The sequence below is a fragment of the Kogia breviceps genome, chromosome 12 (genome assembly GCF_026419965.1).
Source record: "Kogia breviceps isolate mKogBre1 chromosome 12, mKogBre1 haplotype 1, whole genome shotgun sequence".
Lineage (NCBI taxonomy): Eukaryota > Metazoa > Chordata > Mammalia > Artiodactyla > Physeteridae > Kogia > Kogia breviceps.
Window position 1 is genome coordinate 57,238,421 of NC_081321.1, and position 25,346 is coordinate 57,263,766.

The 25,346-nt window shown below is 43.5% G+C and overlaps 1 protein-coding gene and 1 non-coding gene across 2 annotated transcripts in view; one reads left to right on the plus strand and one right to left on the minus strand.

Annotated features, from left to right (window-relative positions):
• Positions 1-25,346, plus strand: part of MYRFL (myelin regulatory factor like) — a 120,983-nt gene that overhangs the window by 50,493 nt on the left and 45,144 nt on the right. The window contains exons 4-12 of the mRNA XM_059080214.2: positions 753-820; positions 926-1,184; positions 1,991-2,082; positions 8,490-8,640; positions 12,422-12,617; positions 14,637-14,713; positions 15,855-15,965; positions 17,873-17,963; positions 24,154-24,354. Coding sequence (XP_058936197.1) covers positions 753-820; positions 926-1,184; positions 1,991-2,082; positions 8,490-8,640; positions 12,422-12,617; positions 14,637-14,713; positions 15,855-15,965; positions 17,873-17,963; positions 24,154-24,354 — 1,246 coding nt within the window. The remainder of the gene's footprint in view (positions 1-752; positions 821-925; positions 1,185-1,990; positions 2,083-8,489; positions 8,641-12,421; positions 12,618-14,636; positions 14,714-15,854; positions 15,966-17,872; positions 17,964-24,153; positions 24,355-25,346) is intronic.
• TRNAG-CCC (transfer RNA glycine (anticodon CCC)) lies at positions 6,754-6,826 on the minus strand. The gene has a single exon. It is a non-coding gene; the product is annotated as a tRNA-Gly (tRNA).

The window sequence follows — 25,346 nt, forward strand, 5'->3', positions numbered from 1 at the left end:
TCTGGCGTAAGTGCTTTGGAATGTTAAGAAGCCACAATAGTGTTAATTAAGCTTTGTTGAGCACTCACTGTGTTTGGGGTTGTATGTTATGGGCTTTTTTTTTTTTATGTTGGGGGTAGGAGTTTATTAATTAATTTATTTTTGCTGTGTTGGGTCTTTGTTTCTGTGCAAGGGCTTTCTCTAGTTGCGGCGAGCGGGGGCCACTCTTCATTGCGGTGCGCAGGCCTCTCACTATCGCGGCCTCTCTTGTTGCGGAGCACAGGGTCCAAACGCGCAGGCTCAGCAGTTGTGGCTTACGGGCCCGCTCCGTGGCGTGTGGGATCTTCCCAGACCAGGGCTCGAACCCGTGTCCCCTGCATTAGCAGGCAGATTCTCAACCACTGTGCCACCAGGGAAGCCCATTATGGGCTTTATACACAGTATCTCATGTAATTTTCACTAAGATGCTATGAGGAAGGCATAATGATTATTCCCATTTGATAGGTGAGGAAACGGAGGCCTGGAGAGGTTAAGTACTTATTCATGGATACACAGCTAGGAAGTGGAAGAGCTGGGACTCAAACCCGGGTCTGTTTGACTCAGAGCTCACTCAACACGACACTGGGCATGTTCTGGTGGGCTCTGGCCCCCAGGAGCCCCTGGAACCCTCCCTAGGGGTGCTGTACACGGAGGGCTGCTACCAGTTTGTGAAAAAAAATATATAATGATGGAATAAGTTACAAACAAAAGGAATGCATGTCTCTAATCCTCAGGCAACGCCGGCTCCCAGATACCCCACCCTATTCTGCGTCAGACTCCTGCTCTCCTCCACAGGTCAAAGGTGAGTGGGACCCATCTCCCTCCCGCACGTCTGGCACTTGCTTCTCTTCTTTTGGACTCTGCATGGTGAGAAAGAGGGGCTTTTCTCACTTGTGTGTTCCCCCAGGTGCGTGCTGCCCGACTCTGACACCTGCCGCCGGGGGGACGCCAGCTGCTTTCCTCCACTCGGCAGCTGCTCCTGGGATGCTGCCCGCACACCTGCCGCAGGGCTCGTGTGAAATGAGCGACTCTGCGCATTCCCTCAGTGCCTTTCACAACTGCCACCCAGACGCCCGTCATCTCGGGACCCCTCTGGACCAGTCTGTGTCCTCCCATCTGGGAACTGGTTGTTCTTACCATCCGCAGCCTCTGTGCCACAGTCCTGGGTAAAGGGCAAGATATTTAGTTATGAAAGACCAGCCAGCCCCTCTACCCCGCGGTGCTGGTAAACAGTGAACTGTGGAGTCCTCTCCAGGAGATGGCAGTGTTGAGACATATATCAGACACCCAGTGCCCTTGGCTTGAAACCAACTTTTAATCAACAATCTACTGAACCCAAGGTCCTCATTCAGTGGAAAGCTAAAATGTCAGAAATGTATAGGGAGATTCTGGGTGCTGGAGAAAGCACTGTTTGCATTTGCAGCCTCAGCTGGACCACTCAAGTGATTTGTGAATGAGCTCCCTGAAAAATATCTGTCAACTGTCTTAATTAATATTCTTTTCTTCTCTTTCCCTTCCTCTCCGCCTTTCCCTCTCTTTCGTTCCTCCTTCTGGATCTAGAGGATGGCAAAAAGAGTAAAGGCCAGCAAAAACTGTGATAAAATTCTATGTGAAAAACATTTTCAGGTATAAAATGTACCCTTAAATTTTAAGTATCTTCTGTCTTTGTCTCAATGAGTCCTCTGCCTTTGGAAATGTTGTCAGTTTATTTTTCAAATAGGTGAATCCCAGATCCACTGGATAGTGAAAAACTAAGTTTCAGACTAGTAGGGCTCATAGAATAGGAGCTAGCCCCGTCCACTCCATGTATCTACCTGGTGTATTGCAGACTAGCAGGACTCAAGGAACCTTAACTAACTAGAATTAGTCTTAGGAAAAGGCCCAGAGCAGAGTCCTGGGAAATTAAAATTGATTAACTATGACATGGAGAGAAAAGAAGAATCCTAACCTTATTTTGGGTTCTTGATTTTAGACCCTCGTTGCCACCGACCAAGAAGAGAAAGTGCACACAGGCGCTGGAAGACTACGGGGACTATCACGTGTGGGTCCACCACTCCAGACCAAGTGAGCCAATCTGGGGCCTGTCACTGCCATTAAATCCTGGATTTTCCCCAGCCTTGCAGGAGCCCTACAAAATTAGTTTCTCTCTCATAGAAGGGCAATGATAGGCTCTGGGAATTTATTTGTTCCCTCTTGGCATAATGTTTCATGCAATGTTAGGTAGGGTCATACAGGTGCTCCTGGGAAGAGATGCCATTGTCTCTCTGGTGGAGATGAGATGCTGGTCCCTTCAGTTTTAGGGGCAATTGTGTCTCAGAGAACCAAGGCCCCAGGCCTGGGGAAACCGTGCCGTGTGGCAGCACCTACAAGAGGCCGCTGGTGTGCTCGTTGCTTCGTTCAGCTCGATCCTTCTCAACTCAAACGTGCACACGTGTACCATGGGGATCTTGGTAAAGTGCAGATTCTGGTGCAGTACGCCTGAGGTAGGGGCTGAGATTCTGCATTCCTAACAAGCTCCCAGGCAATGCCCCTGCTGCTGGCTCATGGGAGGGACTCGGAGAAGCAGGGCTTTAGAGCGGCGGTCCCCAACCCTTCTGGCACCAGGGGCCGGTTTCGTGGAAGACAGTTTTTCCGTGCATGGCGGGTGGGGAGGATGGTTCAGGTGTTCACGCGAGGGATGGGGAGCGATGGGGAGCCGCAGATGAAGCTTTGATCGCACGCCCGCCGCTCCCCTCCTGCCGTGCGGCCTGGTCCCTAACAGGCCGTGGACCTTACCGGTCCACAGCCCGGGGGTTGAGGACTCCTGCTTTAGAAGATTTCTCCAGGGCAGCAGGAAGGTAGAAAGTTGAGCTTCCCTAGCACTTGCTTCCAATTAGCAAGTTCCCAGTAGATCTTTGAAATTCTGGGAAATCATTTTAGAAGTCTTTCAGCAGCATTATACCATGCCCAAGTGGTCAGCCCCCCTCATTCTTTGTCTTACATATCATGGGACGTATCATGTTTTGAGCTTAGAGACCTGATCGAGTTGAGAACTATCTGAGGCTTCTGAGCCTGAAGCCTTGAACTTCTGAATCTCCAGAGTAAACGCTGTGACACTTATTAGGGGAAAGGAGAATCCTCCATGCCAGTGCTATTAGCCACTATAAATACTTAATGTAGGCAGTGAGAATAGTGCCCCAAATACAGGGTACCGAGTCATATCTCTTTTACTCCCAGGCATCAGCTTGGCAAGAATCCAAGATTTCCCTCTCGACGCTCCCCTCCCTCTATTGTCCCTACACACTCCAGGGGTTTATGCTGCCCGGACAGGAGGTGCCTGTGGCTTTCTCCCCTGCTCCGGTTGCTGCCTTTGCCTTTCACAGCCACACGATGAGAGCTGGTCCTCTGTGTCCCGTGGAGCCTGCTGGTCCTTTCAGGGACATCTGGCCTCAGCTCCATCATGGGCTGTGAGGGTCCTTCAGTGGACGATGACGTCACTTGACCATGTCCCACAGATCATAACTCCCTTGTCATGCTGTGGTAGCACCGCACCGGGCATGCAGCCATCGTATAAACCAAACCTCTACTGCCGCCTTATCTTTTGCATGGATCCACCATGGCCGGCAGCTGCTTGATTTTTCTTATTCAACCTTAGAAACGCAAAATGCTAATTCAAGCCTTGTTTCTGGATAATGTAGAGCTCTCCATCCACCTTCCTATGCATGGTTACTCTTAATTTCTTCCGGTATCCTTGCATCCTGCCTGCAGCTTCTTTATGCTTCTCAAATACAGAAAGTTGGGTAAATTTCTAGCCAGATGAGGGGACCATCTGTTCACTCTCCCACAGATGCAACAGCTCCCTGAGAGTACTGGGCAAGTCACCCCAAACCTTCCAAGAGTTTTCTCATCAAACCAGATTGCCCCTCAAATTCTCCTGGCTATTTCAGAGTTAAGCTCCATCCTGTGATGATGTTCTGTGGCCTGTCCCTAGAGAGGGCATTGATTTTTCACCCTCTCTAGGGAACAGCCATAGAAAAGTAACTGAAATGTTCCAACAGATAGGAAATGTTGTATCCCTTGTTTAAATCCTATTCAAAGGTCACTGAAAAGCCATCTAAAGAGAACTGGCTCCAGACAACAGTTCCAGAATGAAAAATGAGCAGGTTCCCAGGGGAATTAGAAAAAAAAAGCAAAACAATCCAAATGCCATGTTTTCAGCAGAAGTTTTCCAGTGGAGAACTCATATTTGATGTTGCAGAGGCCAAGGGTTTTACAAAGGTCCTGGGGAAACGGCATACGGGTAGTGGAAGGAGGAGCTAGTCTTATGGGCAGGATTTTGATGGGAGAAGATGTTCTAAATCAATTAGTAAGACTTTTCCGGTGACCTTTTCCCCAGCAGTTCACTTTGGCCAAGGATGCCAAGAACCCTGTTTATAGGGATCACAATGTAGAATTACTGGGTTGCTGGGGGCAAATGTAAAATCTTGCCTAGAGAGAAAGTAGCTGCTGGGCAGGCTCCTGCCAGCTGGTTCCTGTCCCCACATGGTCTGGACCCAAAATACGATAGGGTTCCTGGTCCCACCTGATCCAAACTCTAAATAAAAGAGGGCTCATAGCCTCATGTGGTTTGAACTTCAAATGCATGAGGGTTTTTCAGCCCCAGAGTCATAGCTTTTGGTCCACAGTGAGAGGTGCATGGGCTGAAGTCACACTGTAGAGTCAGGAAAAGTGCCTGTCTCATGTCTCCCGTAATCGGGGACTTTTCAAGCCTGACTTTTCTTGACGATCAAATGAGAATCACAATTTCTACTTCACCCATTTCCAAGACTTTTTAAAAAAGTAATGTATAAGAAAATATTTTGAAAGACATTCAAATGAAAGCTGTGGATTTTCTCCAAAAAGTTGGGACTTGGGCAGTTTGCTACCTTCATACTTCTGCTTCTCTCTTCTGTTACATTTTCTCAAGAAATCCTCAGTGTAGCATGAAGAGAAGAGAAGATTTGAATCCCATCTCTTCCACATAACAGCTGTGACACTGGACTAGTTATTTCAGGTCTTTGAAGCCTAGTTTCCACATTTGTTAAATGCGATTAAGAATCCTTACCTTGTAACCACTTTATAAATCTGTTTGGCTGCATCTACGAAAACATATCCAATGACCCAGTGATTCCCCACCTAGGAATATACCTATCAGAAGTGTATACACATGCCCACTAAAAGACATCCCCCCAAATGTTCATAGCAGCACTAGTTGTAATAACCATAAACTTAAAATAACCTAAATGGCCATCAAGGATAAACTGTGGTATATTCATGTTGTGGAGTACTATACAGCAATGAAAATGAACAAACTACTACCATTTGCAACAACAATGAGTGAGTCTCATAAACATGATGTTGGGCAAAAGAAGCCAACACATAAGAGTACATATCATATTATACCATTTCTATAAACTCCTCTATGGTGTTGGATTTCAGAATAGTGATTATTCCTGGGCAGGAGAAAGTGGTAACCAGAAAAGGGCATGAGCGCATCTTCTAGAGTGCTGGGAGTGTCCTATTTCTTGATCTAGTGGTAGTTACCTAGTATAATTCATTTTATAAAAAAGTACCAAATCTGTGTACTCTCCTTCATATATATTATACTTTAATAATGAGCGTTTATTGAAAAAAAAGGGATCCTTACCTTGAAGGTGAATTAACGAGTTGATGAGAAACTATGTCAAGCGTCTGGGACAGCGCCTGCAGCACAGAAAGCACACAGGACCAGTAGGTATCATTATTATCATTAATCTTGTGGTCCCAGATTGCCATCCCTAGGGCTCACCAGCTGATAGTTAGCTCCCAGGGAAGCCAGGACTATGTCAGTCCTATGGAGTGGCTGCCCCGAAAATCTTGCTGCTATGATGGGAAAGCTCTGGAAATACCTTTATCCTTGAGGACAATGTCCCCTACCTACTGCCCATCCTCCCTACCAGCACTTGGAGGAGTGGAGCTGACCTTTGGTTGATTCCCTTGACACCTTACTGCCATACTTGAGTAGGAAAGGGTCCCAGTTAGCTGGTATTCACTCAGGCCCATGGCATTAATTATTTCACATCAGATAGAGTTACTATGGAGGCCAAGAACAGAAGTATTTGCCAAGGCTTGTTAGGAATAACTGAGTCACCTGAGTTGAAACAGATCCATGTGATAATGACAGTGCCGCTAATACTAACCAAAGGCACCATTGTTTAAACTCTTACTGGTGGCAGACATTGTACTAAGCACTTACTGACATGACCCACTGAATTCCTCCAACAGTCCTGGGAGGCGTCATATTGTTACTCACGTTTTGCAGGTGAAGAAACTGAAGCCTAGAGACATTAGACCATTTTCCTAACTGTGTAGCCAGTAAATGTAGAGTTGTGATTCACACCCAGTTCCATTTGATTCCAAACTCCAAGCTCTTGAACTTCCTTTATCCTCTCTCCGTTGGAGGAAGGAGGAAGGAAAGATGGAAGAACTAGTTTCTCCCTTTCCCTGAACTTGGCATAAGCAGGCAAACCATGGAAGGTTTTTTGTTTGTTTGTTTTAAAAAGCTTTTGAGCCAGGTAACTTTTGGAGGAGTGAGGGCATGAAGAGCTACTTGCATTGCTGACCTCCTCTATCCTTTTTATTTTATTTTGGCTGCGCGGGTCTTAGCGGCTGCACGCAGGATCTTTTTCTGGTTGTGGCACGTGGGCTTCTTAGTTGTGGCATGCATGTGGGATCTAGTTCCCTGACCAGGGATTGAACCTGGGCCCCCTGCATTGGGAGTGCAGAATCTTACCCACTGGACCACCAAGGAAGTCCCTGACCTCCTGTATTCTTAGCTGGGAAAAAGTTTTTCAGGATTTTGAGAAAATCCTTTCCCAAAACGGTTGTTTACAAAACCCCCAAAACAGATGTTCTGCTTAGGTGACAGGTAATAGTGATACCCCAAGAAAAACACAATTTCTGTGACATTTGGGATCCAACGTAACCTGAAGCAGCTCTGCTATTTACTTAAGAAGTCCTCAATAAAAGTATAAAGAAAGAAAGCTAGATGAATGAAGGAAAAACCAGCCACATGCCCCTGCATTTTCCAAGCTGTGGGCTAAGTGCACAAACTGTATAGAAGCTGGTGTCGTATCCTGTGTTGTTGCTTACAGCCGACACCTGATCTTATGTACACACACTATTTCCCTTTCACTCCTGATATCAGGCATGAGTGAAGGTAGGGGAGCTCACAGAAAAGGGAAACAGCAAACTTCCTAATGGAATTTACATAAACTTCTTCTGCGGTTGAATTGTACCATTTGGTACAATTAGACAAACTCAAATTAGACAAACAACTTGCAAGGATTATGCAAAAATAGTGGCTTGCACATGTGAAATTGTTGTTATTGGACCATTTTTGTTATATATACAAAAGTAGCAATTTCATATAGTTAATACCACCTTCTAACAAGATATTCTGTGTTACTTTATCTTGGTATTAGCTTTGAAAGTCCTTTCACTTGTATTATGATATTCTCTCTGCTTGTGTGATGTTGAAAGATGGGCAGGACACCTGTTTCAATTTCCGTTTTGCCGTTGAGGGGAATTAAGACACTAAGTGAATAAATGACTCATCTAAGTTCAAAAAGCTAGAGACCACAGAATCTTGGTGCCGCAAGGGACCTATAATAGATTCGAGTGTATTGGTTGCAATTAACAAAAACAAAGAAACAAAGGACAAAACCAAAAAAACAAAAACAAAAACAAAAAAACCCTCAAACTGCCTTAAGCAAAAACAAAACAAACAAAAAATCAAAATGAGGGGCTTTACTGGCTCCTGTAACCCAAGATTTAGGAGTGGATCCCAGAACTCAAATCATGCCGTCAGGACTGGGTGCCCTTCATTCTCAACTCTGCCTTCCGCCGTGCTGGCCTCATTCCCAGACAGGCTTTTTCCTCATGTCCCAAAATGGTGCCAGGAGCTCTTGGGCATGTGACTTACAGGTTCAAACCTCATGGAAAAGAATCAGCATCTTTGAACCCGTCTTCCCTAAAATGCTGAGGTCCACTTTGCTTGGATGGAATTAGGCCATGTGTCTGCCTGGTGCAATTACTGATGCAAATAGTGAATGCTGTAGTTTGATTGATCAGTCCTGCATCCCCTGCCCTCCTCGGGCTGGGAGGACTCCACCTGAGTCACACAAACTGGGAGTGAGGAGATGCCATGACAGAAATAGGATAGATAGATACTGAGGGAAACATTTCTAACAAGGGCTTGCCATGGCACCTTAGAATCACTGACCCCAAGCTGCTCATTTTACAGATGAGGAAACAAGGCCAGCCACATGCCCCCTGCCTCCCAATACTTGTTACCCCCCCCCCCACGGCCCCTCTACCTCATACATGGCCTATGCATTTGCTCCATGCAGCTGTCTGTGAGCCTAGGAAAAACAGCCTCGGAGAAAAGATTTAATGCACTGATTTCTTTGCAGTGACGAGTAGGAGTCATAGCAGTGAAGTGCAAGACCACGACAGTGAGGGACAGAACATGATGCTTGTGGACCAGTGCTCTCCTGCTTTGAAGTGGCAGCCATACCGAAGCGTCCCTTGGCATAGTTTATTAAACAGTCGATATGAAAAACTGTAAGTGGCCTTAGGAACCCTGTGCTTGGCTGGAGAATGAGGGGAGAAAGGCGGTGACTCTCAAAACTAAAGCCAAGTATTTGAGCTTTGATGCCACCCCTGATCAAATGGGATGCATCGGTCAGGAAGTGTGTCTTACTCCTTATATTTTGCATTTTAACAATAAATAGTTGGGACATGGGTTTCTGGCCTTCAGGAATCCAGACTTGTAATTCTAACTCATAATTTACCCACTAAATGATGGAGAAAGAGGGAATCTTTCTGAGATCACATGCCCAGTTTAAACTAAAAGCTGGAAAATGGAGATTTCCCAAATCATTAACATTTAAACCTGCAGTTAGTTAAAAATTCCATAGAATAGTTTTGGGGGGCCACATTAAATTGTTAGCTGCCCCAACATCTAAGCTGCAAATCAGTATTGTCATTTTGTCAGTACAGCCTGCAGCGATCATAGTTGATGGTGGCTTTATATTAAGAGACTGAAATCAAGCCATACAAAATATCCTTAAACTGGAAAATTTTCATCCTATTCTTATGCCATTATAGTTTCAAGAAATAAATGTGGACTTATGCATTATTGCTCTTAAACATCCTTCAAGCCTTCCCTTTATTCCTCAGGATATAATTTACCTACCCAACTCTTCTAGAATTTTCATTGATTACAAATGCCTTCTTGAAACACTGAAGCATGTTAATGGTTAAAGAATAGGATGTTCAATTAATAAACATAATATGAAATGAGAAACGCTGGGATACAAACTTGGGGGTCTTCAGGGTATTTTCCAAACTCAAATATAGCTTCATTAAGAGCAAAAGTTATCACTAGGACTTTTATGTTGGATGAACTAGATGGAAGAAATCTTTTCCCTAAAATCTAAGGAGTTAAACAGACTTTGGGAGTTGGTATGTTTAATAGGAGACAAAAAGAAGCAAGTTGCTGCTTGTTTCATTGAAAGGTCACAACTTGTACCTTTGCCACTGTATGCAATAGAAAAAGAAAGGAAGGATCCATAGATCTTGGTCTTGAGTCAGCCTTCATTTGGTGATTTTTTTGGCGATTCTTCCATATTCTATCCTAAGTACGAGTACCAAGGGATGAAACTGTCACACATATGCACAGTATTTTAATTGAAGTCTATAATGCTTCCTAGTCTGTATGTATTTGAGTTGATCAAGTTTTCAAGGTAACATTTATCTCTCTTCTTACTTGAGTAGGTTTTTTAAGTTTATTTGGACAGCCAATCTATGCTCCACTGATCTGGAAAAAAAGGAGAACACAAGTAGTATCAACTCAAAGGTGTAGAGGCAGATTTATTTTGAAGGCTTAGCCGTAATTCACTTTTCTTAAGCAAAAAAGGAAGGCAATATTCTTCTGGATTAGAACTCAGGCCATCTTGAATTCACTGCTCACATCACTGAGACAGAAAATCACTTGTCTCTTCTTAGATTATTATGTCTAACTTGTTACAAAAATATCATTTTCGTAAATAACCTAAAAGCAATAAAGTTAGGGGATTAAAATTTTATTACACCTTTTTTTTGGGGGGAATGATATAACGTGTGTCAAAAAGAGCTTTAAAAAGGCCAGTTTAGTTGATTTTATAATTAACTTTTGATATCAAAAACAGAATTGCTACTCTTAGGGAGGTAGAATAGTTTCTATAACCAGAGATCTGTGTTTAAGATTCAGAATACTCTTCAACTGTATGGGTTGATTCAGTTTCTGCTTACAGCTGTCCCTCAATTTCGGGCTAATGCTCATGTATGAGCTGCAAATCTTACCTTCTTTCCTTAGAGTTGTTTTTATTTGGGGGGGTGGTAGGAGTTTATTAATTAATTTATTTATTTTTGCTGTGTTGGGTCTTCGTTTCTGTGCGAGGGCTTTCTCTAGTTGTGGCAAGCGAGGGCCACTCTTCATCGCGGTGCGCGGGCCTCTCACTATCGTGGCCTCTCTTGTTGCGGATCACAGGCTCCAGACGTGAAGGCTCAGCAGTTGTGGCTCACGGGCCGAGTTCCTCCGCGGCACGTGGGATCCTCCCAGACCAGGGCTCGAACCCGTGTCCCCTGCATTAGCAGGCAGATTCTCAACCACTGTGCCACCAGGGAAGCCCCTCCTTAGAGTTTTTGACAGTGAAACATGGAAGATCACAGAAAGATATTTCCTTTTATTTTTCTCAACCAGGATAGTTCTTACTACCCTCTGTAGTAAAATGCATACAATTCAATCCATCCAGCCTTTCCACAAGCAAATTACAGATTAGTTCTAGAAACCTGAGTCAGCATGAAGTTCCCAGATGGCATAAGACATGTGGTCTTTATCAAACCCTTCATCCTTTTGCTGCTGGCAGGCACTGTGGTTGTCAGGCCTTTTTTTTTTTTTTTTGGCGGTACGTGGGCCTCTCACTGTTGTGGCCTCTCCTGTTGCGGGGCACAGGCTCAGCGGCCATGGCTCACAGGCCCAGCTGCTCCGCGGCATGTGGGATCTTCCTGGACCAGGGCATGAACCCGTGTCCCCTGCATCGGCAGGCGGACTCTCAACCACTGCGCCACCAGGGAAGCCCGGTTGTCGGGCCTTCGATCAGCTTCTTGAGGGTAATCAGTGACCTAGTGAGTTGATCCATTGGTGAGGTGCTTAACTTGCAAAGAACACAAACACTCTTTCCCAGGAGACCCATTCATATTTTCTGTCTCTGAAATTAGAGGAAAATTTAGAAACTCTATGTTGTTCATTAAATGGCAGCCATCCAAATTGAGATCCCAGGAAGCAAAGATCCACAGAGTGACAGAGAGCTAGCAAAGCGGTTAAGTACTGCCCTCCTCTGTGTGTTATCTGAGGAAGGAGCTCCCTTCCTGAGGAACATTTAGGAAACTTGATGCATTAAAAATCATGTTCCATATCTACAATGTATATGGAAAAAAATTTCCAAAGGAGTTTTCAACTTTTATATTTTCTTCTCTACTTGATAATGTTACATGTTTAATAGGTTTTATTTTTACTAACGTTTAAAAGTATTTAAATAAACATATAATACACAAAGCATTGCCATTGAAAATGATTTGATAAAACAAATAAAGCAAGAGTCTGATCAGCCACCCCACCATCATCCCACTTTTTTTTCTTGCAGAAGTAAACAGCATAGTAGGTATTCAGTGCTATTATCAGATCAGGAAGATAAAAAGGAAATGACCATACTTTAATGAAAACATGTTTTCAATCAGTAGTCTGACTGGCTCTGGTTACTCTGGTTTAAAGCTATTGCTGGTAGTTCTGACCAGTCTGCTTTTTTCATATGACTGCCAGGAGGCTGAACATTCATTCATCTGAGTGATATGCATTCATTCATTCGTTTGAGTGTGGCGTTGCTGATGAAATTAGAGATTTTTTTTTTAAGGAGGGAAGGGATGAATTCTGTCCCAGGTATTTCATATGTCTGACTAATGTACTAACTTCTCAACTTCTAGCCTACATCTTTCTATTGTACAGTGGAGTCAAATTAGAAGTCTAGGGAGCACAAAGGGAAAAGGCAGACTGAGGGAACAATGCTTCCATTTGGCAGGAATTGAGCTTCTTCCTCGTGAACAAAAAGCTGGGAGAGAGCCAGCTGTACTCTGAAATACTATTTTCATTTCCTTGGTGAAAATTAATGAAATTGATTAAATATAGCAACAGGTACTTTCCACAATATATTTTCCTGAAATGTTTGTATAATTAATATTGTTCATGAAAGAAAATGTATAGAAAATATTTGTAAAACCAGTTTCTTGCTTCCGCTTTTCATAGACCTGATATAGGCTATCGAGTTGTTACAGACAAAGGATTTAATTTTTCACCAGCAGATGAAGCTTTTGTTTGCCAAAAGAAGAACCACTTTCAGATCACCATCCACATCCAAGTTTGGGGAAGCCCAGAATTTGTCAAAACCCAAATGGGTCCAAAGCCAATAGAAATGTTTTACTTGAAAGCTTTTGGGATTAAGGTAAGTCTTTTATTTAGTTCAGTTTAATTCAGCCAACATGTACTAAGTGTTCCAGTTGTCTGTTGCTGTATAACAATCTATCCCCAAACTTGGCAACTGAAAATGATAACAGTCATTGATTTGGGTCACACATCTGCAACTTGGTCAGGGCTTGTCTCTGACAGCTCATCTCTGCTCAGGAGTCATCAGCTGGGGCAGCTCATCTGGGCCTGGATCCAGTTTCCAAGATGGCTCACTCACGTGTCTGTCAAGTCTGTGCTGGCCATCAGCCAGGAGCTCACAGGGGGCTGTAGCTGGGAGGCCTTGGCTCTTCTCCATGTAGATTTCTCTGTGGGACAGCTTGTGCTTCCTCACAGCATGGCGGACGGCTTCTAAGAATAAATGCTGCAAGGCACAGGAAATGGAAGCTGCCAATTTCTTAAGCCTGGGCTCAGAATCTGGCAGAACCTCACTTCAAACTACAGTTTTAAAGTTTTTTAGTGTATAAATCTTGCACTTCTTTTGCTGAGTGTAATTATTTTATTATTTTTGATGCTGGTGCATTTTCACATGCAGTAAGTTCATAGTTTTCACTGAAATCTCAAAGAGGTCTCTAACTTAAAAAAGCCAAGCTAATCTAGTCAATGCCCCCTCTTTTCCAGTTTAACAGAGGGGAAAACCAGGCCCAGTAAAGTCACACAGTTCATCCAAAATATTAAATGATAGAGCTGGGATTAGAATGCAGGTAGGATGACTTCTGAGTGATCAACGAGTATTTATTACATTATTACCTCAGATCCAGCTCCTTAGGGTGAGGAACATCCATTATCTGCATTTTTTTTTTTTTTCTGACCTGGGCTCAGGCACTGAGTCTCCCAAAGTGGGGCTTGACTGCTGAACACATCAGCTGATCTTGCTCCAAACCAAGCTCTTAAAGAAAATCAATCCAAACCAAACCAAAATAAAACAAACAAACAATAATAAAATATATTTTTCTGATTATGGAATTAATATGAGTCCATTGTGAACATTATGGAACATAATAGAAAAGTATGAAGAAGAGTAAAATTCATTCGTATTTGGGATCCACCACTTGGTAGCCTAATTTTTCCTCATTTTTTTCTATTATTAAAATTAATCTCGTATTGATTATATTGTGAAAATGGCATTATATAATATCATTAAAGTCTATAAAATATTATTTACAAAGGTGATGTGGTTTTCCATTATATCGAGATACTACCATATTAATTCCTGTATTATTGTAAATTTTGTTTATTTCCAATTTTTTATTGTCATTGATAAAACTGCAGTGAACATCCAGGTACATCCATCCTTGTATGAGGATAAATTCCAAAAGAGGGGTTACATATCGAACATACGATCGGTATTAAAACACTTGATGTTGGTGGCCCGGTTGCTTCCAGAAAGACTGTTACTATGCAAATACCTACAAGCCATATATGATAGGGCAGATCTCACCAGGCCCTTGCCACTCTCTTCACTAATATCAAGAGTTTGTAGCAACTACTGAATAAATGTCATTCCTATATTTTATTTATTTTATTGTTTTTTCTTGTTTCTTCTTATTAGCATGCAAGCTCTGCAAGGGCTGGGATTTCTGTTAGTCTCGTCCTTTCATCTCTAATGCCTAGAGCAATGCCTGCTGCACAGCAGGTGCTCAACAAGTATTTATAAAATGAATGACTGAATGAATGAATGAATGAATGAACGAGTACATGTATCCTTTGAGCTGCCTTGCTCCTGTGTTTTATTAGTCCACTCTATATTTCCTGTTTACCTGAAATTCTCTGTTGTCTTGTGTTTCCTTTGTTTAGTTCTACAGGTATTTGTTTCTTTTCTCACCAATAACACACTGCTTTCAGGTGCCCTACATCCCTTCAGCGATTTGCCCCTCCTGCAAAGTGCCTAACGTGATGCCTTGGGAAACTTTAAGTATTTGAAAATTATTTACTACTGAACTTTTTAATTAATAAATAAATTAATTGTTAAGTAATTACTTTTTGTTGTTCCACACAGGTAGAGGCCACCAATCAAATAATTGCTATTGAACAGTCCCAAGCAGATAGAAGCAAAAAGATTTTCAATCCTGTTAAGTAAGAATTCCTTTTCTGAATTCCCTTGTGAATGTTTTGGGAAGAAGACCTATTGCCGAATTTATTTTGTTTATTTAAAATGAATTCTGCTGTAGGAACTAAATTAGTAATAATATGCTAATATTATGAACACATGCTTATCAACAAAAGTAGGTAAAATACATTGAAATAATCGCAAAAAAAGTTCCACTTTAAGGTCATCACTATTCATCTGATCATTTATTACTGACAAGGTTGCTAACAACTTTGGTTCCTGGAGATAGATGATGATTAGATCTTTCTTTTAATTTTTCATTTAAATCAGCGTGTTGCTGATTGAATTGATTTCAAGGTTCTGGATCCATGCTGTGCTTACAATTCATTTTTTCTCATTTTTTCTTTTTAAAGCAGTGTTGATAGATTGCCTAATGGGTTCCAAAATAGAAAGCATATAGGACTGGGATTATTCAAAACAATGTGGTGGTCCAAAGCAATATGGCAGTAAAGCAAGAGGTTGCCCTATAGAATGAATGGGATTTGCTTTTCGACTGATTTAGCTGGGATGATTTGACCCTGAGTCAATCCTATTTGGGGGAAGAAGATGGTCTTACAGCCTGGACAGGCCAGCGGGATCTCAGCCTGGAGCTCAAGCAGGAGCCGCAGTACAGACAGCGCTGCTCTTGCCTGGTGCATCTGGGTCTCCCTCGCGGCGAGGCTGTGTGTGCTCTTCCTTAGGAGCACGCTGCCTTCCACAGCCCGGTCAGGAGAGGGCAGATATGTGAAGGAGATGCGAAGGAGTTCATGAGGAACCTAGAGGAACCGCTTCAGTCAGGAGGCGAGTGCTCTAGCAACCGTGGCACAGGTGAAACAGCTTTTCTCCTGTTGTCGTGGTCAAAGAACCCGCCTGTGGGAGTATGCGACCCTTACGAGTCCAAAACTCCGGGCTTGAGCTGCTGCTGGATGAACGTTTCTAACTATTCAAGAATTACTCCCTGGCAGCCATTCCCGACCAGGCTGTGGGTACTTTACTAAAAATCAGGGTCCTGCACAGTGTGATGAGAGCAGGGGCCTGAACATACCTGAGAAGCTAAGAATGAGTCCGATATGATCAAAGACTCTGTGTTCTCTTAAAGTCTGTCGGTATTTTTGTTGTTTGTTTTAGAATCGACCTGTTGGCCGACCAGGTAACCAAAGTAACGCTGGGCCGGTTACACTTCAGCGAAACCACGGCAAATAACATGAGAAAGAAGGGAAAGCCAAACCCTGACCAGAGGTACTGGCGTGGTGTGTATGCCTCAGGCTGGCTGGTTAGGTTACCTGACGGCCCAGGGCCCTCCAGCGGCCCCTCTGATTCCCTTGGTCCTACCAGCCGGCAGGCCGGGCCTCCCTCAGTTGCTTCCCTCCCTTCTCTGACTCTTTGCGTCTGTTGACCCATCTCATTTACCCTTAGACATCTTTCTTCTTCCATCCTCACTCCTCTCCTGCCCAGCGCCCGGTCATCTTGTCTTGATTCTCTCCCTGATCCTCTAGAGGGACCATATGTTCATGTCTCAAGGCTGGCCGAGGGTTGAGGATTGACTGCATTTCTTGAATTCTGTGTGCTGGCCACTAGTTTAATGACCCGAGCCCTGCAGCTCCGCTGTAGCATTTTTTTGAAAAGAAAATAAATTTCCATTAATGATTTATACCTGTGGTTCTCATAATGTGGTCCCAGGACTAGCAGAGGTGGCATCGCCTGGACACTTCTTAGATATGCAAGTTGTCGGGCCTCGCCAAGAACCTACGGGATCAACAACTCGGGGTGGGGTTCAGCAATCTATATTTTAACAAACCCCCAGGTGAATTGATGCATGCAAGTTTAAGAACCACTGGTTTTAGAACATAGGTTTTGGAGTTGGAGGGAATTGAGTTTGAATATTTCATACTGCCATTTACTAGCTGGGTGACCCTGAGCATGGAACTTAACCTCTCTGAGGTTTCCTATTCTGTAAAATGGGGACAATATCCATATTTTACTCCAATAAGGTTGTTTCGGGGTTCTAAATGAAATAATGTAGATAAACTGCTTAGCCCAGTGCAGGGCACATTTTGAGCACGCGGTAGGCGATGGCTCATCATCATCATCATCATCATAACAACTATTACTATTACTGACTTACTTTAGATAAAGGGGAGAACTCTTGCCCTCCAGGGATTAGAGACTTTAGAGTGTTACAGAAGTTGGTGAAGTGTTTTTGTTTTTTTTTATGCAGTTCTTAAAGCAAAAGCTTTTCTGATAGGGATAGTTTTTATTTTGACTTTCAAGAAATGGTCTAATAAGGACCTAACTGTATAGCACAGGGAACTCTACTCAGTATGCTGTAATGACCTATATGGGAAAAGAATCTAAAAAAGAGTGGACATATGTATATGTAGAACTGATTCACTTTGCCTTACACCTGAAACTAACACAACATTGTAAATCAACTATACTCTGACAAATTTTTTTTAAATGCATCATGCTTTATAAAAAAAACAAAAAGAAATAGTCTAATCTTAAAAATGTCTCATCAATGGTACACATGAAGAAGCAATTAAAATCACAGTGAGGAAGGTTGCCTTGATAACCATCAGAAGGGAGGGTTCTGGTCTTTGACTAAAGTCATGGCCAGAGGATGTGAAAGGTGCAGTTTCCATGGCCAAGAGCAGATCAGGGCGGAAGGAGCCTGTGTGGCTGGGCAAGCCCTGCTGGGTCACCGTCCATTATGGCCTTGGATGTGTGGCTTGGATGGCTCTGGACAAGGGGACCTGGAAGGTGGCTTTTTGTTGTGCAAGTGTGCGGGAGCAGTGCTGTGTTGAGGGCCCAGGAATGCACCAGGGTGAGGTCTGCACCAGGCCAGCGCAGATGGGCTGAACCCAGGCCCCCAGCAGGATGTCTGCTCAGTGAAGGCTGCTTTGGACCTGCAAAACAGCTCACACATCCCTCAAGCCAGGCAAAGGGCAGACCCAGAACAACAGCGAGTGAATCAACTCCTCTCTGGTTTCGCAGGAGGGGCAACTTAGAGCAGAAGAGAAAATCTTTAAATACGCGAACCCATCTGGGTAAATTCACCATTGATTAACTGTTGGGTGGCATTCGACTGCACAAATTATGTCTCTGTTTCCTGATGTGTTGGCATTGGTCTGCTATTTCTGAACTAGATACTTCATGTTGGTGGTCGGACTGTATGCTGCTAACCAAGACCAGTTCTACCTGTTGTCTGCTCACGTCTCTGAACGGATCATTGTAAGGGTAAGCTCAGTTCTTTGACTTTTCTGGATCCCACATGCTTTTTCACCTGTAAGTAGACTTTGCATAGTCAGTGGAATGCATGAAGTATGCAGTTTCTCAGTTGCCAATGATGACAAAGATAATGATAGCAATAGCAGATACTGTTATTTTTAGTTTTTACTCAGTGGTTCCCAACCAGAACTTTTGTCTCCCAAGGGTCATTTGGCAATGTCTGCAAACATTTTTGGTTGTCACAGCTGGGGGTGCTACTGGCATCTAGTGGATAAAGGCCAGGGATGCTGCTCAACACCTTATGATGCACAGGACAGTCCCCACAACAAAGAGTTATCCCTCCCCAAACGTCAGCAGTGCTGCAGTTGAGAAAGTTTTTACAGTATGTTCTAGGCACTGGGCTAAATAATTTCTATATGACATCATTTTACATTGTTTCATTTTTACATTACATTCCTTATACCCAGAGGAGCTAAGGCTTAGGAGGAAGAGAAAGTCATCCATGAGCACAAAGCTGATAAATGATGGAGCCCAGGTTATAACCCGGTTCCTCTGACCCCAAAGCCCAAGGGTAGGGAAAGAGGTAGGAAGGCATTCCATGCCCCAAAGTGACTGGTGACCCCAGGGACATCTGGGCCACTGCGCAGCACATAGTAATGGCTCAGCACGTTTTGCTGAATGAATGATTGGTCACAGCTGTGGACGGGAGTCTTGGCAGCCACAGAAACATGAAGCTGTTGGCAGCTGTAGCTGCATCTGTGAGGGGCCAGGCCGGCCAGCACAGAGAATGCCAGGGGCATGAGGTAACAGGTAACCACAGGCCTGGCAGCCCTGGGAGGGACTGCTTTGTTATGGATCTTTGAAGTGGCACAGGGGGACAGGCGCACTCCAGTAGGGAGCGTGCCACTTACATGGCTGTCAAACTTCGGCCTGGGGACAAGATCTGCCCACCTGGGGAAGTGAGTCTTCCCTTGCTTGCCCTGAGCTATTCTGAAACAAAGGACCCTCCGTGTAATTCTTCTAGTCAATAGAAAAGAAGGCAGCTATTAGTGGAACTCTTGACACTGCATCTCAGAGTTTCAATGGAAGTAAAGTAATGATGGAAATGAGCTAAAACACTGATGGTGAGGGCCGGCTATGTGCCTGCCAGCATGCATGCCCTGGGCTATGGTTTTATGGGGCCTGATCTAAGCTGTGGCAAAACAGCCTCCTTTGGGGCAAAGGCAGGTGGGGTCCCCTCCTTTGGTCATGAGCCAAGGGCAGAGGTTCCTGCCCTTCCCTCAGAAGGGGTCAGAGGGGTCTTTGACGCCTTACCTGACGTAATCTGGGATTGCTTCACTGTGCTAACAAATCCAATTTAAGTCAAGTCTGGAAACCTAGGTTGCTTACTTTTTCTGATTCCTCACAGGAAGGAATAAAGACAGACAATGCCTTTCTTTTCAGAGTTAGGGTAGATTGGATATCATGAAAGTGCCTCTCTGAGCTGTGGAATTCATGCTTGAGTCAGGCGGTCTGCTAGTCTCCTGCATACTTTAAATAATTTACCTGGTGTTGAGGTTTCTCCATTTCCTGCTGACAGCCCCTGCAAAGCTATACTTTGGCTGCCATGCGAGTCTACACAGCAGCATCGTGAGAGGGGCCACACCCCTGGACATTCTATTACCGGAACTCTCTGTTAATGGGCACGTTCTCGTATCTAAAGCACAATAATTTCACTCATAATGATGACTTTGAGAAGTTGAAAGTTTCTGCAATTTATGTTAAGTATGAATACTAAAAAATAAATAAATTAGTATAGATTTGATGTTATATTATTCACTACGTTTTTATTTTTTTAAAATGATTGTATTCCAGATTCAGTGGCTTTCTTCCAGCCATAATTTTCGGTTAAAGGGAATACCCTATTCTATATGTGTGCTGGGTAACACAAGGGTTACCTTAACAACAATGAGGAAAAAATGATAGTAATAATATCTTCCCCTCAAACTGGAAGTATCTTATTGCTATTATTTCATTCTAACCCCAAAACGCTGAATGAAAATGAATGCAGACTTTTGAATTTGTTTAATCACATAATGTTTAAACCAACCAAGAGAAAAACTGAATTGAAGAAATGGCATTATTGGTTGAATCAGTGAGTTTTAGAAATGTCCCCAGAGCACACTTCTTGCCCCTGAGATTCTTGAGCACTAAACAGGTATATGTATCATGGATTGAGCAGAGGACAGACCAGTCTACATTCTATAAAAAAGCTAGATGTGCCCTCTTGGGTCATGGTCTGGCTCTGTTAGTTTGAGTTCTAAAATGAAGGAAGAAAAATGTGACAATTAAGACATTACAACACCTGACCACATTACATGGAGGCCTGCAAATTGCATTCAGCAGATCCAGATTCATTTTGAGACCTAAGGGTCATTTCTCCCCATAGCAGAAATTAACATAAGGGCGATTGTATGAAGGCTGGAGTAGATGAATTTCAGGGCTCCAGGAGGGGTTCAGGAGACCAGGCTGGTCAGGATTCTCCTTGGAGAGAGAATGGTGGGCAGGACCCAGCAATTATTCATCCGGGTTGTCAATCAAAACAGCTTTGGAAATATATTTTGGTCCCATAATGTAAACTGACCAATTTAATGGAAATTAAAATTTACTCCAAAGAACAGATTTATTTCCCAGGTCTTTGTTTTGGGGAGCATTCCCCAGCAAGATTCCTTCAGATTCTCCTTGTTAATGACTAGGCTCCCCTTCAGCTCTACTTTTCTTCTAAAACACATAATTAAACCTGGTTTGAAGTGTTGCAAGCAGGAGGGATGATTATTTTTGTCTGCCTTTCAAAGACACACCAGAGTTTCCTAGTTTTGAACACTAATAAATTATTCCAGTTATTTTCCAGAATAATAGAAATGGGCACATCCCCCAAAAGTCTTCCTTTATTGCTGTGCAACCGCAGGGTCATGAAGGTGGGAAACCAACACCAAGGGCCAGGAGAGACAAGGGAAGCGATGCAGTTGCAAGGATGGCAAGATGTGGGGGGAGAGCAGAGCCATTTCAGGTGCCATCTCAGTTTTCACTGGCTCTTGCCCATTTCTTTTTCTTTTTTTTTTTTTTGGTACGCGGGCCTCTCACTGTTGTGGCCTCTCCCTTTGCGGAGCACAGGCCCCAGACGCGCAGGCTCAGCGGCCATGGTTCACGGGCCCAGCCGCTCCGCGGCATGTGGGATCTTCCCGGTCCCGTGCCCCCTGCATCGGCAGGTGGATTCTCAACCACTGCGCCACCAGGGAAGCCCATCTTGCCCATTTCTGACCACAAATCTCCCTTCCCTCTCCCAACACACTAGAGCTACACACACACACACACACACACACACACACACGCACACACACGCACACCTCTTCTGGAGTTCAGTTGAATTTTTATTTACCCAAAGGGATCAGTGTGTGGAGCGATGTCTGTTTCACTCTGCAGTTGGGATTCAACAGAACCGTCTACTAACTATGGAAGGGGTAACTCATGACCCCTTTCATAGTAGTAGCATGGAAGTAGTATATGACATAAAGGAGTCCTTCTTAAACTTTATGGAGAATAAGAATACCCTGGAGAGCTTGTGAAAACACAGATACCTGGGTCCCACCTCCACAATTTTTGATTCAGTAGGTTGGAGATGTCTGAGAATATGTATTTCTAACAAGCTTCCTGGAGACGCTGATACTGCTGGCCTGTAGACCACACTTAGATTAGCATCGGGTAGATAGCATTTCTAGACCCATTTTCGATAGTCTTTTCAAAAGGTACAAGAATGAATTTCTTATGAACTGCCTTCCTCAGCTCAAGCTTTCCTATTATGCTCTTTGACTCCTCTTTAGAAGCCCAAACAATGGTAAAGCTAAGAAATTCCATCTTTCCATTCCAAACTTGAATGGCCTCAAATTACTACTAGTGTTTCCTATTCCAAGCATCTGCAGGGGGCACCATTTACATTGTATTCTTTGTGAACAGAGTTCCCTTGGAATTGTGCAGCTCTGCAGATGCGTCACTGAGGAGAGCAGATTCATTGATTGTAGGTTGAATGGTTGTTACTCAGCACAGCAGAGTGTGTGGAGGATGAACTTGAGACTGCATCCTCATTTTTACAAAGTGTTCATGCATACGTCATTTCATTTAATTCCCACAGCCCCGTGAGATAGGTAAAGAAGACACTATTTTCTTTATTCTTCAGGGGAGAAAACTGGTACAGAAAGGTTAAGTAACTGTCCCAAAGTCACACAGGTAGTTTGTGTCACAACATAGAGTAGAATGTTCGGGTCTTCCCTAAATATATGAGGCTGTGTGATAAATAATAAAAGTATTTTAGAAACTTTAATAATTCATTCTGATGTCTGATAGCAATCAACCACTATTGGGCCACATCTAAACACAACTTCATGACTCCAGAATGTTTCTCTGTGATTCCATTTCAGTTTGCTTTGACCCATTAACATTCTGGATACCAGAGAAGGGAAATAAGTTCACACATTTTATAATAACATTTCCCATTACTGATGAGGACTCCTCCTTAGGGCTCTATATTTAAACCATTGTAGATCTGTGACCCTTTCCAAAATGATGTGAACATGTTTTAGGGATTTGAGTTTTCATTGGATGAAATTCAAGTGAGATGGTTGTAACTGTTCCCCAAAATCGAATCTACTTATATCTGCCGTTCCAGTCCTGTCAGCTTACAGACAGGATAATAATTATCCCAAAGCTCATTAAGAAAAAGAAAATCCATCACTGTCCTATTCTGTTTCCTTGAAGTGGCTCATTATGTTCAGAGCAGAGGAAAATGCATCAACATTTTATATGGCATACCTTTGGATTTAGTTGATTGCTCGATATAAAAGGATTTGAGTCAAAGCCAGTTTGCCATTCACAACTAAGGAGCCTCTAGGGATCTTGTGGAAAAGCTCTTTGTTCAAGTGAATTCACACAAAATACTGTTCAAAGTTGTTACTTTATATTCTTTCCCTGCTTTTGTCTATCCAGTATCAATAGTTGAGTCTTCCAAGCAGCTCAGGGTTCAGACAGGTAGGAATGAAACAGGACATTGCACACACCTAAGTTTTTTAACTGAACCCAAACGTAGATCTAAACTTTGAGATTTCTTTTAATTATTATTTATAAATTGGTAACACATGCCTATGGTAAAAACATTCAAATAATACCAAGAGAGTAAGAGAAGGATAGGTCATAATTTAAAACACAAATTAATTTCGTTAGGAGGATTTTGATGGATTCATAGATTCCCAACTTACAGATATGTGGAAATATATTCAGTGACAACAGGGAAATGGGGAGGAGAGAAGGCAGTACAGTGGAAAATTCTTTGGCAAAAAAATTTATTTAACAGTAAAATCTCCAGAACTTTCTCTAGTCTAATAGATTCACTTGGATTTTCTTTGAAGGGCTTTTTTAGGCAATACCACAAAACTCAAAGTTAGAATCATTATTTAAAAATCAAAGGAAGCATAGTCACAGCTCTAGAACTTATTAACTTTGTGGCCTTGGGCAATTTGTTTATTCTTTCAGAGTCTCAGCGTCAGTAAAAGGAAGATAATGGTCCTATCTCATACAATTGGGGTGTGGATTAGCACACAACAAATGCAGCTGTTACAGTTCTTCTTTCAGAATCATCTGTGTTTAGGGAATAGCTGAGGTGTAGTAAATATATTTGTATTGTCACTTGCTTGTCAATTGTGTATGAAATCATAAACATGAAGGTGTTTTGAAACTATGGAAGGGCTAGCTAAATGCAAGGGTTTTTTTGAAATTATCTGAGCTTTAATAAACTTGTAATATTTTCTGATGTAATATTCTGGTTTTAAATCATTATTATTATTCTCCCTGAAAAAATACTCATTTTGAGTTTTCTTCTTCTTCCTTATCATCCACCTACTATAACGGACACATTCTCAATTCCATGTAGAGACTGGACATTGCAATCCACGACACGCTGAGCTTCTGCTGGTGGGGGGCAGAACAGTTCGGAGAACCTCCCTGGCTCTCCTGGGGTCACGGTTATTCGGATACGTCAGAGTGTCCCATCCAACATGTGATTCTCACGTGAAAGACTTGGCTAGCATTCTGTTTTCCTTTGAGGAATAAAGCGATCATCTATTCCTGCATCTATAACTTTAATTGTAATATATTTATGTATTTTCTCCAGGCCTCCAACCCTGGGCAATTTGAAAATGACATTGATGCATTATGGCAGCGCGGACAAGTTCCAGAATCTGTTGTTTGTCACGGTCAAGTGGGCATAAACACAGATGCACCGGATGAAGCCCTGGTTGTCTGTGGCAACATGAAAGTGATGGGGACAATTATGCATCCCTCGGACTGCCGGGCGAAGCAGAACATCCAGGAGGTGAGCACGGGGCAGGCCTCGGACACCTCCTCTGACTCCCGAGTCAGGAGTTTGGGGCCCTCCTGGCCCCTGACACGCCTGGCACAAGGCATCCCTCCATGTCACCTGTTGGTGTGAGACGAACATGCTGCCTAACAGTTATGAGTGTTGGAGTTGTTAGGCATCTCTGCTGAGATTGTAAATCAGTTCCTACCCAAGAGAAGGGACTTACCTGCCAGGAGCAGTGGGCCATGACAGCATAGCACTGGCTTCACAAGCAGGAAGTCTCTCTGAGTTATTTCCCACAGGCCGTTGCCTTTCCATTGTCAACTGCTGGAGCTTGCCTTTTCCTTTCCATCTCCAAACTTCCATCTCCCCGTTCAGCTTCCAGGTGCTGTCTCAGTGCAGTTCCTGCCCGTGTTTCTCCTGGACCTCTCCAGCCCCTTCCTCCCAGAAGGAACCCGGAACCAGGCCTGCCAGCCATTGTTTTCCCCACTCAGCATCCTTCTCTGAGGAGCAGTTAGAGAAACTGCACCTCCTCACGCCTCACTCGGGCCATCCCGTTTCCCCAGGTTACAGGTCAAGACTTTCTCCTTCTGCAGTGAGGCAGGCGCCTAGTGGCAGTCAGAAATCTGGCCTCGAAATCAGGAGGCTGCTCATCCACTTCGGACTTGCCTGGATAAAACGCCTAACCTCGCCGAAACTCAGTGTCTTTATCTATAAGATGGAAATGGTGCCTCTCTGCCTGACCCACAGAGCCTTTTATAATTTTTAAACCATTGAGATAATAAGTACTGAATCATCTCGGAAAGTCACAACGGCTATGAAGACCCAAGGGGTCCCGCTGACGATGCCAGGTCACTCCTGGCTCCACCATTCAATTCTGTGTCCCATTCAGTGCTTCTGCCACCTCCCCACCTTGTCACCCACGCTGCTTCTCCTGTAAACATTTTCGAGGCGAGGTGGCAGAATGGTTTTTAAGCCTCTTTTCCTTATTCTTTCTTAGTTAATAG